The 13,891-nt window shown below is 38.1% G+C and overlaps 2 protein-coding genes across 2 annotated transcripts; both read left to right on the plus strand.

Annotated features, from left to right (window-relative positions):
• Positions 1 to 211: 211 nt before the first annotated feature.
• On the plus strand, positions 212 to 3,103 carry LOC108709571 (E3 ubiquitin-protein ligase TRIM62). The gene has a single exon (XM_018249546.2). The coding sequence runs from the start codon at positions 246 to 248 to the stop codon at positions 1,809 to 1,811; it is 1,566 nt and encodes a 521-aa protein (XP_018105035.1). The 5' UTR covers positions 212 to 245; the 3' UTR covers positions 1,812 to 3,103.
• Positions 3,104 to 7,210: 4,107 nt separating this feature from the next.
• On the plus strand, positions 7,211 to 11,079 carry XB5765006.S (provisional ortholog of tripartite motif containing 25 S homeolog). The gene is given in 2 exon segments (NM_001091230.1): positions 7,211 to 7,228; positions 8,315 to 11,079. A coding segment is annotated over 1 exon segment (1,560 nt). The 5' UTR covers positions 7,211 to 7,228; positions 8,315 to 8,396; the 3' UTR covers positions 9,957 to 11,079.
• The last annotated feature ends 2,812 nt before the right edge of the window (positions 11,080 to 13,891 follow it).

Genomic DNA, 13,891 nt, shown 5'->3' on the forward strand with positions numbered 1-13,891 from the left:
TATCCATATTTATGTATTCCACCCAAAATAAAAGTCCAGATCTGACTAATTTTCTCCCACATTTCCAATTTGCTTTTGGCCCCTAATTTTTTTTTGTTGCAAAATTATGCAAATTACATATTTAGCTGGGTTAACATGTTTTAAAATGTTTTGTAACACACAGAGTTAACAGAACCAAAGAAGAAGCCACACCCTTCAAGCTGAATAAAAAGGCTCAGTTTCGTTTCTCTTTACTGACATTGAAAATGGCTTCTGCTGGTCTAAACGATGAGCTTACCTGCTCTATATGCCTGAGTATCTACACAGATCCTGTGATGCTACCGTGTAAACATCATTTCTGTAAGGAATGCATTTCTACCACTCTGAACAGTCAGAGAAAGTCTGGACTTTACAGATGCCCTGAATGCAGAGCGGAGTTTAAACATCGGCCATCTCCACAGAAAAACCTGAAGCTGAGTAATATTGTAGAACATTATCTTTGTACCCAGCAAAAAGAGGGAAAATCCGAGGTCTTTTGTACTTACTGCACTAAATCTCCAGTGCTTGCCGTGAAAACATGTCTACATTGTGAAGCCTCCTTGTGTGACATGCACCTGAGAACCCACAGTAAGTCTGAGAAACATCTATTAATTGAACCCACTGCCTCCAAGGCAGAAGCAAATAAATGTATAATCCATAATGAGCTCCTAAAGTACTTTTGCTCTCAAGATTCTGCACTGATCTGTTTGAACTGTTGTAAAGAGGGCAAACACCAGGGGCACAAGTTGGAACTGATAAGCGATGCATTCGAGAAAAAAAAGACAACACTATTTGAATTTCTAAAGAAGATAAATTCAAGAACAACTGAAAATGACAAACAACTGTGGATGCTGCAGGAGCGCAAAAAGAGGGTGCATGGCAAGGCAAGTGACATGAAAGAAAGAGTGACTGCAGTGTTCACAGACATAAGAGAAGAGATCTTGGCATTAGAAAATAAAGTAATAAATGAAGTACTAAGACAAGAAGAAAAACTCTCATGTCCCCTGGCAGATCTAATACAGAAGTTAGAAATGGAAAAAGCTGATTTGCGTGCAAAAAAGTGTCGTGTTGAAGAGTTATGTAGTGTCACAGAACCTCTAACCCTCCTTAAGCAACCTGCCATCAGAAGTGATCTTGGAAAAAAACATTTGGAGAAAGCAGATAGTGATGATTTTGACGAACTAACCATTGAGATGACATTGCAGAAAGGCCTCTCCATACTGTCTGACACTATTCCCAGACTGAAAAAATCAAAGGGCTTCTTTATGGAAGACAACTCTGACATGATTCTGAATGTTGACACGGCTGACCTTAACATTGCTCTTTCACCTGATTTACGAAATGCTGCTTACTGCCAGAAAGAAAAGTCACGGCCACATCATCCAGAGAGGTTTATGACTCAACAAGTGTTAAGCAAAAATAAATTTTCATCAGGACAACATTATTGGGAAGTAAAATGTGCCAATACAGGAGACTGGGACATAGGTGTGACATATAACAGTGTCAAGAGGAAAGGTGACATGTCACAGATCGGAAGCAATAACAAGTCTTGGTGCTTAAGCTGGGTGGATCAAGAATTTACAGCAGACCATGATGATGAGTCAGAAGATTTATGTACAGAACCAGACTATTTACATTTTGGAATATATCTAGATTATGAGCGTGGGTGGTTGTCTTTTTATGAATTATCTGATCCAGTCAAACATTTATATACTTTCAAGGCAACTTTCACAGAACCACTGCATGCTGGCTTCTTTATTGGGGACGGTAGCTGGATACATATTGGGAAATAATAATAGAATCTGTAATCTGTAATTCAGAATGATCAGATCTCCATACATTTAGTCTACTAAAAGCAATGCAATCCAATATAATTATTTTGCTACCTATATAGAATAATGCAGCTTAGTTAGGATCAAGTGCAAGGTACTTTTTCATTATTACTAAGAAGAAGGGGATTATTAAAAAAATTAGAATGATTTGCTTGAAACAGAGATTTATTAGGAGCAAAATCATATAAAAACATTGACATCTGAAAGCTGGTGAGTTCATGTAGAAGTCAATAGGAGTTGTATTTTCAAATTTAAGCTATTTTTCAATTTGAGTTTTCAAGATTTATACACAATTTGGCAGACTCATTGAAAATCTCAACCATTTCACTGAGCACTGAGTTGCTCTTGAATTATATGTATACTGAAAGAATCTAACTGTGTTTTGCCCCAGATTATTTAATATATTTCACAATTATTACCTTGCTGCTTTAGACTTTAATACAAATGATTGTCTTTTGCACCATTACTGATTAAGGAGGACAAAAACCTCCCAATATTCTGCCTAATGCAAACAGTTTATAATTGTAAGGAATTATGCATTATGCATTCATTTTAAATATTCATTGGTTCAAGTGATTTGAAAATGTAATTGTTATTTCAAGCAGCAGGTCACTAGCAGAAATGGGCAGACAGTCACTGCTTTAATTAGTTATATTTACATGTATGTTTGATGTTTGCCATCAGTAATCTCAGGGCCCTATATGACTGTCTCAACCCCCCTGTTCCTCTCATCATCACAGCCCCTATCCACCAATTCTCTGCCCCTTTAGCTGAGGTTCCATCCCTTTTGCACAGTCCCTCTTTTCACTGGGCACTGACTGGACTTCTTCCTTCACCCCACCTGAGATAGGGAAAAAAAATAAAACCAGTTTGTTAGAATATTACTGTCTGTCACTGTCTACATCAGTACTAAAAGTTATTATTACAATTCATGACCTCTGTGTAAATTCATACATATATTTTATGTCTCATCCTATAGGTATGCAGTAATCAATGTAATGTCAACAACTATGGATAGTGTAATTACTTAGCAATTGTACTGGAGCAGTGTACACATTTGGTGCTTTGCATATGCGCTGCATTAATACTATATACTTTTTTTAATCTATTAAAATCACATAAAAATATAACATCTACATGTTATATATTTAGAACCTTATCATCATCATTTTATGAAGTTCAAATTGCTGTAATAAATTGTGTGTATCATTTGCTCATTTATTGTAATAATAAAAATGTCTTGATTAGCTTAATGTGTGGCCTGTCATATCTTTGGTAATATTGGTTACAAACTTTATTCACACAGGAATGGGATCCGTTATCCAGAAACAGGTTATCCAGTAAGCTTCGAATTATGGAAAGTCTGTCTCCCATTGACTCCATTTTATCCAAATAATACAAATTTTTAAAAATTATTTCCTTTCTCTGTAATAATAAAACAGTACCTTGCACATAATCCAATCCTTATTGGAAGCAAAACCAAGCTTTTGGGTTTATTTAGTGTTTATATAATTATTGTTTACATGATGGCATGAATATCTGAATTACAAAAACAGGTCCCATACCTGTACCCTAAATGTATCGTTACTCTGGCAAGTAGATGCAGGGGGGTAATAATAGGGCCTGTAAATGTAGTGGCTGCTGAGATGGATTTTAAAGACTAATGGGGGAATGTAATATGTTTAGTATTACTGTAAATCTAAATGGTTGGATAGCAAGGTACCATCTTGTAACTCTTGCATTTTTATCCTTTATTCTGTTTATCCATATAAGTGGGTGGTGATCAGTCACTAAGGAAGACTCTTGGCCTAGTAGGTAACATCTTAATGACTCTAGTGCCCACTTTATTGGTAAACACTCTTTTTCAATTACACTATACCTAGTTTCTCTAGGGAATAGTTTCTGGCTTATGTAGAGCACAGGGTGCTCCTCTCCATCAATTTCTTGACTCAGTACAGCACCTAAACCTTTCTCAGATGCATCAGTTTATACTATAAATCTATAATTAATATTAGGACTCTTGAGAACTGGTTCAGTAAATAACATGACTTTAAGCTTCTGAAAAGCTTCTCCACATTGTGGATTCAATATAACTTGGTCTTTTCAATTCTTTTTAGTTAACAGAGCAGCAAATTCAGAGAAATTTGGTAGGAATCTCCAATAATAACCAACCAAACCTAGGAAAGAACACACCTCTTTCTTTCTTAGCAATGGGTTTAATTTTGGTTCTGTCAGCTTTTACCTTCCCATATAATTGTAAGACCTGCCGTTTTATGAGAGACACAACAGTATCTAGATATGGCAGATGACTTTGCCAATCTGGGCTAAATATCACCACATCATCTAAATAAGCAGCACAGTATGAGTTATGACCTCTCAGTATGCGATCCATAAGACGCTGAAAAGTAGCAGCCACCCCATGGAGACCAAATGGTATAGTTACAAACTGGTTGAGTTCCTGGCTTGTTGCAAATGTTGTTTTCTCTCATGACGCTGGATCTAAGGGCATTTGTCAGTAACCTTTTGACAGGTCAATTGTAAAGATAAATTCAGCTCCACCCAGCTGGTCAATTATCTCATCAATGCGTGGCATTGGTTATTAGTCAAATTTAGATATGAGTTTTATTTTCCTAAAATCGACACAAAAATGAATAGAACCAACTTTTTTTGGTACTACTGGTGAACACCAGGTGCTTACAAAAGGTTCAATTACATCAAGTTCTAGCACTACTTCTTGCTTTATAATTTGTTAATGTGCTATCCTATAGGGTTGCTGAAGAATAGGTTTTGTCACCTGTATCAATGACATGCTCAAGAAAATTGATTCCACCTGCAGTTGTAACAAAATATCATTGTACTTGTCTAATAACTTGTCTAATAACCCAGTTCTGTTTGTTGATCTAAATTTAGCTCAGAAGATATATTAATCTTACAGACTTCAGAGCTTTCTATGTTCAGTCTCTGAAATGCTTCTTTGGCCATATCAAGTGAACATTCCTGCAACAACATCAAGAAATGATTTTCTTTCCTCTCCATCCACTTTCTTAGGAGATTTACATGATAAATCTTTGTTCCTTCTTCTTGGAATCTGAATTTCATAATCTACAGGGCCCACTTGTCTCAAAATATGAAAGGGACTCTGCCACCGAGCCATTTGTTTATTCTGCTGACTGGGAAGTAAAAGTAGGACTTTTCCCCAGGTTTAAATGTTTATTCCCTAGAACGTTTGTTATACCAGGTACTTTGGACTGAGCATCAGCTAAATTTTGCTGTGTCATTTCTGACATTTTGGACAATTTCTGTCTCATACAATCAATCTAATCAATGACACTCTGAGGTCTTCGCTCATCACTTATTCAACCCAGTATTCATGAATTATTTCTCGGGAATACCAAGAGAGCTGAATATTTTAATTAGGGCATCTGCCATAGTTTTTTTGTAATGTTTCTTAGCAGTATGGCCTCTGGGTATCTTGTTGCATAATCACAAACAAGAAGTATATACTGATTACTCCAAACCACTAGTAGGGTTACTTTAGCTTTGTACTTTACACCAAAATCTGGCAATATGTCCAAATTTTCCACAGTTGTGGCATTTTACATTTCCACGGTCTTCAGGATTTACTCTGGGCTGTGGCTCTTTTTGCAGAAGAGGTTTGTATCGCACAGTATTTCTTTGCTATGCTTCCTTTCTAGTGAGTAAAAAGTAATTACCTTTGTGCTAGTTTCAGGACGATGCTCCTGTACCCATAGCTTTACTTTTTCAGGCAGAATTCAGGCAGTATTTCTTTCTGGTTGAATCCATTTTAACAACAGTTCATAAAGCTAGGCATATGTCTCATGAGTTGCTGATCTTGTAGGCCCTGAATCTTTGTCTGAAAGCTTCAGCATTTAGCTCATACCTATGAAATATGGCATCTTGCATGCAGTCATAATCCTGAGCGTCTTTGGCATTCAAACTGCTGTATACTTTTTGTGCTTTACCAGTTAAATACAGAGCAAGAAGAACCACCCATTGATCTTTGGGCCAAACTCATGTTTAGGCAACTCTTTCAAACATGGTGATATAGGATTCAGTATCACCTCTACAGTCAATTTTGTCAGGCTGAGATCTTTAAGACCTGTAGTCTCTTGAGGCTTAGGACTCACTAAGCCTCAAGATTTCCAGGATTGCAGTATTTCAGCAAGCTGCTTGTGCTGTATCTGTTGTAGCCATGAGTATTTACTCATACTAAATACTTTACGGTGCTCCTGTGACTCTTTTTGAAATCTCCTTTGCCCTTCTTCTCTCCTTTTAGCCTCATCTTGCATCCATCTTTGCTCCTCCATCTTATGCTTCTGATCTGATTCTATTTGTTTCAGAGCCATTCTTTTCAGAAGTTCAACCAAAACTGAAAGTGGTAAAGATGCAATAGTCTCTGGCATTGCAGGCTGCTTTTCCTTTTCTGTAGAAGCCTTTAAGATGTGTGCCTTTGGTTTCACTGTAGGCTCAGCAGTAGCTAACCCCATGGCACCAGAAAGGAGTTCTACTTCACTTGTGGTTTCCTCTTTTCCTTCAGGAGAATCATGTGAAGGGCCTCTGGAAGAAGCATCATCTTCCTGCTTAGACATTCTGGCTTTCCTTGCAGGTCTCTTCCACTTGCGTGTTAGTTTTACTCCTTGCTGTGACCTTGTGTTCACTTCTACACCCTGCTGTGACATTTTTTCGGATTCTCTCCAGGCTTTTCTTTTCCACATCTGTTACCCTGGCATTGCCTTATATGGCACTTTAAAATCATCCCACTTCTGACACCATATGTCACAGGATGCATGTTCAGTAGCCAGGCAGATCTTCAATGGAAAATGTGCGCTTTAGTTTTTAAAGGGATACTATCATGGGGGAAAAATTTTTTTTCCATGTCCCACTGAGACACATTTAGTTACATTGAGAAGGAAAAACAGCAGCCTGCCAAAAAGCATTTCTCTCCTAAAGTGCAGGCACAAGTCACATGACTTAGGGCAGCTGGGAAATTGACAATATGTCTAGCCCCATGTCAGATTTCAAAATTGAATATAAAAAATCTGTTTGCTCTTTTGAGAAACGGATTTCAGTGCAGAATTCTGCTGGAGCAGCACTATTAACTGATTCATTTTGAAAAAAATGGTTTTTTCCCATGACAGTATCCCTTTAAGCAAATGCAGAAAACAATCTATGTTCAAAGATGCAATATACACTTTCACCAGCAGGGGACATTTCTGCCTGTAAGCACACACCTGAAGCTCCAGAACTACAAAAGCTTAACACAGATGCTGTTGCCAGGTGATCAGCATATACCCTATAAATATTCATTAAGAAAGGCTGCCCACCCCTTTAGGAAGTGGCTTCTCTGGGAGCTCTAGGTAAGTGCTTCATGAAACTTTGTACAATCAATTGCACTATTATATTTAAAAGTAAAGCTTTCCATGCACATTCTTTTGTAGTCACATGTAGCAAACACAGCTTTCAATATACAATTGTTTTAGCACCATTTAAATATACTCTCTGAGTCACATGCTTCAAAGTAGGCCTCAGTTTGTTATCAAAACTAGTTTCCACTACATAAAAAAAATTAACATAAATTATACACATAGTTATTTACACAGATTACTGCCAGCAAAGTTAACATTAACAAAATAAAACTACACATAGTTATTTACACAGATTACTGCCAGCAAAGTTAACATTAACAAAATAAAACTAAATTCACCCCATCACAGCAAGGTACAAGCCAACTGAATAAATTAATTAGTGGTGATGAGTTTAGTAGAGAGGGGTCTGTCATTTTTAACCATAACTTGAATAGAAACAAATATAAACCAGAGCCCATAAAATTGCTAGCAGCCCTAAAATTGGTGAATGCTGAGGTGATGTTTCCTGGCTAATTATAGGAAGTTTCTACTCTGCTGAGACAAACATCACCAGTTTGCTTATGTGCCTTATCAGCTTGGCTTTTTCATAAGCAGGTGATGACAATAAACTTTATCACTATATAAACTGCAAAAAAATCTTGCTGTATTTTATATGCGTTTATCGCTGAGACTAGGACGATCAGGTTTTTTTCAGTTTGTATGGTAATTCCCCAATTAAATCTGTGGCTCTTACTTACATTAAGATTAATATTTATATTAACATGCCTTGCTCTTTCAATAAAGCATTAAAATATTTTGCACATTGTTATATATGTTCTAAAAAGATCCCAAGGACTCTTTGTTTTGGTTTGTATGTTATACTGTAACCGTATTTATGCTGCATGTATTCCACCCAAAATAACAGTCCAGATCGGACTATTTTCCTCCCACATTTCCAATTTGCTTTTGTCCTCTCGTTTTGTTTAGCCAGCCCTGTTTAATAATTGCTATAATTGTTTACATTTTTTATGTTGCAAAATTATGCAAATTACATAGTTATTTGGGTTAACATGTTTTACAATGTTTTGTAACACACAGAGTTAACAGAACTGAAGAAGAAGCCACACCCTTAAAGCTGAATAAAAAGACTTAGTTTTGTTTCTCTTTACTGGCATTGAAAATGGCTTCTGCTGGTCTATACAATGAGCTTACCTGCTCAATATGCCTGAGTATCTACACAGATCCTGTGATGCTACCCTGTAAACATCATTTCTGTAAGGAATGCATTTCTACCACTCTGAACAGTCAGAGAAAGTCTGGACTTTACAGATGCCCTGAATGCAGAGCAGAGTTTAAATATTGGCCATCTCTACAGAAAAACCTGAAGCTGAGTAACATTGTAGAACATTATCTTTGTACCCAGCAAAAAGAGGAAAAATCCAAAGTCTTTTGTACTTACTGCATTAAATCTCCAGTGCTTGCCGTGAAAACATGTCTACATTGTGAAGCCTCCTTGTGTGACATGCACCTGAGAACCCACAGTAAGTCTGAGAAACATGTTTTAATTGAACCCACTGCCTCCAAGGCAGAAGCAAATAAATGTATAATCCATAATGAGCTCCTAAAGTACTTTTGCTCTCAAGATTCTGCACTGATCTGTTTGAACTGTTGTAAAGAGGGCAAACACCAGGGGCACAAGTTGGAACTGATAAGCGATGCATTTGAGAAAAAGAAGACAACACTACTTGATTTTCTAAAGAAGATAAATTCAAGAACAATTGAAAATGACAAACAACTGTGGATGCTGCAGGAGCGCAAAAAGAGGGTGCAAGGCAAAGCAAGTGACATGAAAGTAAGGGTGGCTGCACTGTTCACAGACCTGAGAGAAGAGGTCTTGGCATTCGAAAATAAAGTAATAAATGAAGTTGTAAGAGAAGAAGAAAAACTCTTGCGTCCCCTGGCAGATCTAATGCAGAAGTTGGAAATGGAAACAGCTGATCTGCATGCAAAAAAATGTTGTGTTGAAGAGTTATGTAGTGTCACAGAACCTCTAACCCTCCTTAAGCAACCTGCCATCAGAAGTGATCTTGGAAAAAAACATTTGGAGAATGCAGATGATTTTGACGGACTAACCATTGAGATGACATTGCAGAAAGGCCTCTCCATACTGTCTAACGCTATTCCCAGACTGAAAAAATCAAAGGGCTTCTTTATGGAAGACAACTCTGACATGATTCTGAATGTTGACACGGCTGACCTTAACATTGCTCTTTCATCTGATTTACGAAATGCTGATTACTGCCACATAGAAAAGTCGCGCCCACATCATCCAGAGAGGTTTATGACTCAACAAGTGTTAAGCAAAAATAAATTTTCATCAGGAGAACATTATTGGGAAGTAATATGTGCCGATACAGGAGACTGGTACATAGGTGTGACATATAACAGTGTCAAGAGGAAAGGTGACATGTCACACATGGGAAGCAATAACAAGTCTTGGTGCTTAAGCTGGTTGGATCAAGAATTTACAGCAGACCATGATAATGTGTCAGAAGATTTATGTACAGAGCCAGACAATTATCATTTTGGAATATATCTGGACTGTGAGGGTGGGTGGTTGTCTTTTTATGAATTATCTGACCCAGTCAAGCATTTACATACTTTCAAGGCAAATTTCACAGAACCACTGCATGCTGGCTTCTTTATTGGGGACGGTAGCTGGATACATATTGGGAAATAAAGGGGAAAACGATACTTATAAATCAGATACAAGTTAGTTCTCTGCCGCAAGTTCATAAGCGTTTGATCAAAACTATATAGGGACAGTCACCAAATCCATTTCGATATAATGGAAAATATTCATATGCTTTACCTAAAGCTTTACTTTAAAGGAGAATGATCCACTATTATCTGTTAATGATTCAAAATGTGTGGCCAGAGCATAATACAGGTTTAGAATCTGTAATTCAGAATGATCAGGGCCTTGGGGTTCACGTAGAATTCAATGGGGGTTGTATTTACAAATGTAAGATATTTTTCGATTTGAATTTTCAACATTTTTACACTATTTGGCACTCATTGAAAATCTCAACCATATCACTGAGCACTGAGTTGCTGATGTATACTGAAAGAATCTAACAGTTTTGCCCCAGATTCTATAACACATTTCACAATTATTACCTTTATCTTTTGCACTATTACTGCTGAAAAGAGAATCCCTACCCCCCTACTTTACATAGTCCTCTCCCCAGCCTAGATGTAAACTCCGGTAATTGCTCTTTACTTACCTCTTTGCAATTCAGTGGAGCTTATTTGGCATCCCCAATTAATTTTTTTTGCTTGTGGCGCCCCAACAGTTTTTATATTTAAAGTGTGGCTCGGGTAAAAAAGGTTGGGGACCCCTGATCTAGACAGTGGTATTCTATTACATCTGACAAGTGATATTAAAAATATCTTTACATTGAACATTTTTCTTTTCCGTTTTGCAGTTTGTCGTTAGAGGGTTGCTGTATTACTCTGGCAACAAATAGTTTGAATGGCACATTAGAAAATGAGTAAGTGAAGGATTAATCTGCTTTCTAACCATGTTTTCCATCAGGAATCTCGGGACCCTATAGGACTGTCTGAACCCCCCTGTTCCTCACAGCCCCTATCCCCCAAATCTCTGCCCCTTTTGCACAGTCCCTCTTTTGATTAAAATCACATACAAATATAAAGTATAATTATTAATATTTTATATATGACTACATCTACATGTTATTATATATTTAAAAACCTTATACAAATGAATGAAGTTCAAATTGTTGTAATAAATTGAGTGGTATTTGTTCTTTATTGTAATAAATAAAAATTTGTTGATTCGCTTAATGTGTTGCCTGCCATATCTTCGGTAATATTGGTTACAAACTATATTTACACAGGAATGGGATCGGTTATCCAGAAACTATCCAAATAATACACATTTTTTAAAATGATTTCCTATTTCTCTGTAATAATAAAACAGTACCTTGCACTTAATCCAATCCTTATTGAAAGCAAAACAGACCATTCACTGCATTTGAGAAATTGAAACATTTGTTTATTGAAGCTATTTTAAATTTGCAAGGAAAATTTGTTCGCACAAAGACACAACTTTTTGCATTGGGAATATCTTTTCTGTTACCAACTTTTATTACATTTCCCCACTAGTGGTGGTGTTGTCCTCCACATCTCCTTGCAATGTATATTTGTCACTGGTTCAGTGGGATAGTGATATAGATACAGTAGTTTTGTCTCTTAATGATCTACAGATAATCTAAGGAGTTAGGAACAGTCCAGTCTCCACAATTCTGAGCATATATCTCAAAATGAGGCACCTCCTTTCATCAATGAACTCCTCAACGCAAAACATGCTAAGATAAGTGATGTACCGGCCAGCCCGATACCCACGGGACCCGCAGGTATGGGCTGATCTCACACCCCCCTTTCCTGGTTGTGACCCTACAATGCCGACTTCCTGGTTCCAACTTTTATAGACGCCCCATCCCTTTTGTGTCGTCATTGGCAGGATGGGTTGGTGCAGGTCTATAAGGGGAACCCAGAAGTCGAGGGTGGATATTGGGTGGGTGCGGGTTGGGAAAAAACCAACCCCCACATCGCTATAAGCTGAGTAATAGGGTTGTGGGTGACCCTTCTTTCAGCTGATGAAAAGCCAAAGCCTCAGACTGTTGTGTAAAATTGCTTCATTAAATAGAGAATTTTACTTACCTACTTGACGTAAATTCCTTTTATTCTAGTCCCGACATGTCAGTACACATGGGCATTGCCCCTCCCAGACCTGGAGGTAGGACCTATAACATAGCCAATCAAAATGAATCATGACCTATAAGACCACATGACCTCCTCCTCACCACAGTTATACTTTTGCCATAGCAGTACAGTAACCAAAATAAATAATTGGGATGGGAAACCCTGTACTGACATGTCGGGACTAGAAGAAAAGGAATTTACGTCAAGTAGGTAAGTAAAATTCTCTATTTCTTCTACGTCCCTCCATGTCAGTACACATGGGATCTACCAAGCCATGCACCGAAAACAAGGGGTGGGAATAACCAACATAATGCAAAAACCAAACTGATGCTAAGGAGGCCCTGAGAAAAGGCCAGCATCACATCCATCCAACAGGGGAGCTGATAAATGTATATCTCCTGAAAAGGGTAGATAAAAGGCACAAGAACATGTCCTAGGACATGGTAAACGATTAACAAGAGCTACAAAATCAACCACAAAATGACAGAGACCGGTACTTGAGGATCAAGCATTGCAGATTAAGAATAAACATATTCTGTTTAAAAAGGTTCCCTCAGTGACTAGAGGGATACCTGCAATATGGTTATCTGACAAAACCCCACCTGGGGAAGAACAAAAATCCTGCAACTGTTAAAACAAAAAAGGTGCCTAGGACAAAACCAGAATGATGGCAATAGCCATCTCAGAACTAAAACACCCTAGAAACCACCAGGAAATCAATCAGATCAGAAACTAAACACAACTTGAATGCATCTATCACCAGTGCTGGAGAAATACACGATCCTCAGCAATAGCAAGTGGCCCTAAAAAGACTTGACCCACATTAGCCTGGTCCTGCATCTTAATGGAAGCAGCTCAAACCAGTGCTGACCGGAGTCACCTCTACACCAGAGATCAGTCCAAGATCCACTAACTCCATGCTAATAATACCTAATGAAGACTTAACTAAATGAACACCAACTCTGGTTTATCATAAATCAGCATATCATTGTAACCATTGTAGAGCCATGCTGGTACAGCCCAGTAGCTCCACCAACCACCAAATCTAAACTGGGTATACAACAGCACAAGGATAAGCTGCTGAACCAACCAATGTGACTTAAAGCCATCTACCAGTAAGCTATGCTGTTGCCCCAGCCAACTGCTACACAAGCAAGCAATGGGACCCAAGCCAATTACAGTTCTAGAAAACACCCACAAAAGCCAAGGCCACTACAGCTCAAGCTGCACAATGCTACAGTTTATGCAAAAACTGAACCAAACCTGTGACCATACATAGAAGCTACTGAACCAGCCAACAGCTGGGATCACAATCCAAAATCAGGCATGCCAGAAGCTTATAGCCTACAAAAACTGGTACCAACCAGCAATGATGCACAATCCACTGGCAGAGAGCCAGCCACCATACATGCAACCAGTGGTGGAGCCAGCTATTATGTATTCCAACATAGATGTGCAAGGCCATTGTCACACTAGCAGGCCAAGATGCCCGTCAGCTGAAGTGTTTGCAAAAAACCAGAGTGGAATTCGAATACACAAGCAATAGTAAATAAGTCAGCTATTGTGAATGCCACCCTTAGGGACAAGGTAACCAACTGCACTGGCACCTGACACAAAAGTCAATTTCCATACATGCAACAACGGAGCACGTCAGTTGTTGAACTTGCAAAACCCTGGTCCACAAGCCAGCCTTATTGATAATAAGCAGTGGCATACAAGACCAAAAACAATGCATGTAAGGCAGAAGAAAAGGTTAGCTGTAAGCCAACATATGACCAACATCAGCTGCTGAATACCAATCAGCAACAAAATTAGCTATGGGCTGTGAAACTCAGAGCAAACACCAGCTGATGGTACAACCCATGCTAGATCCAACCAAATAGTCAA

This window comes from Xenopus laevis, chromosome 2S (assembly GCF_017654675.1).
Source record: "Xenopus laevis strain J_2021 chromosome 2S, Xenopus_laevis_v10.1, whole genome shotgun sequence".
In the NCBI taxonomy this organism is placed as follows: Eukaryota; Metazoa; Chordata; class Amphibia; order Anura; family Pipidae; genus Xenopus; species Xenopus laevis.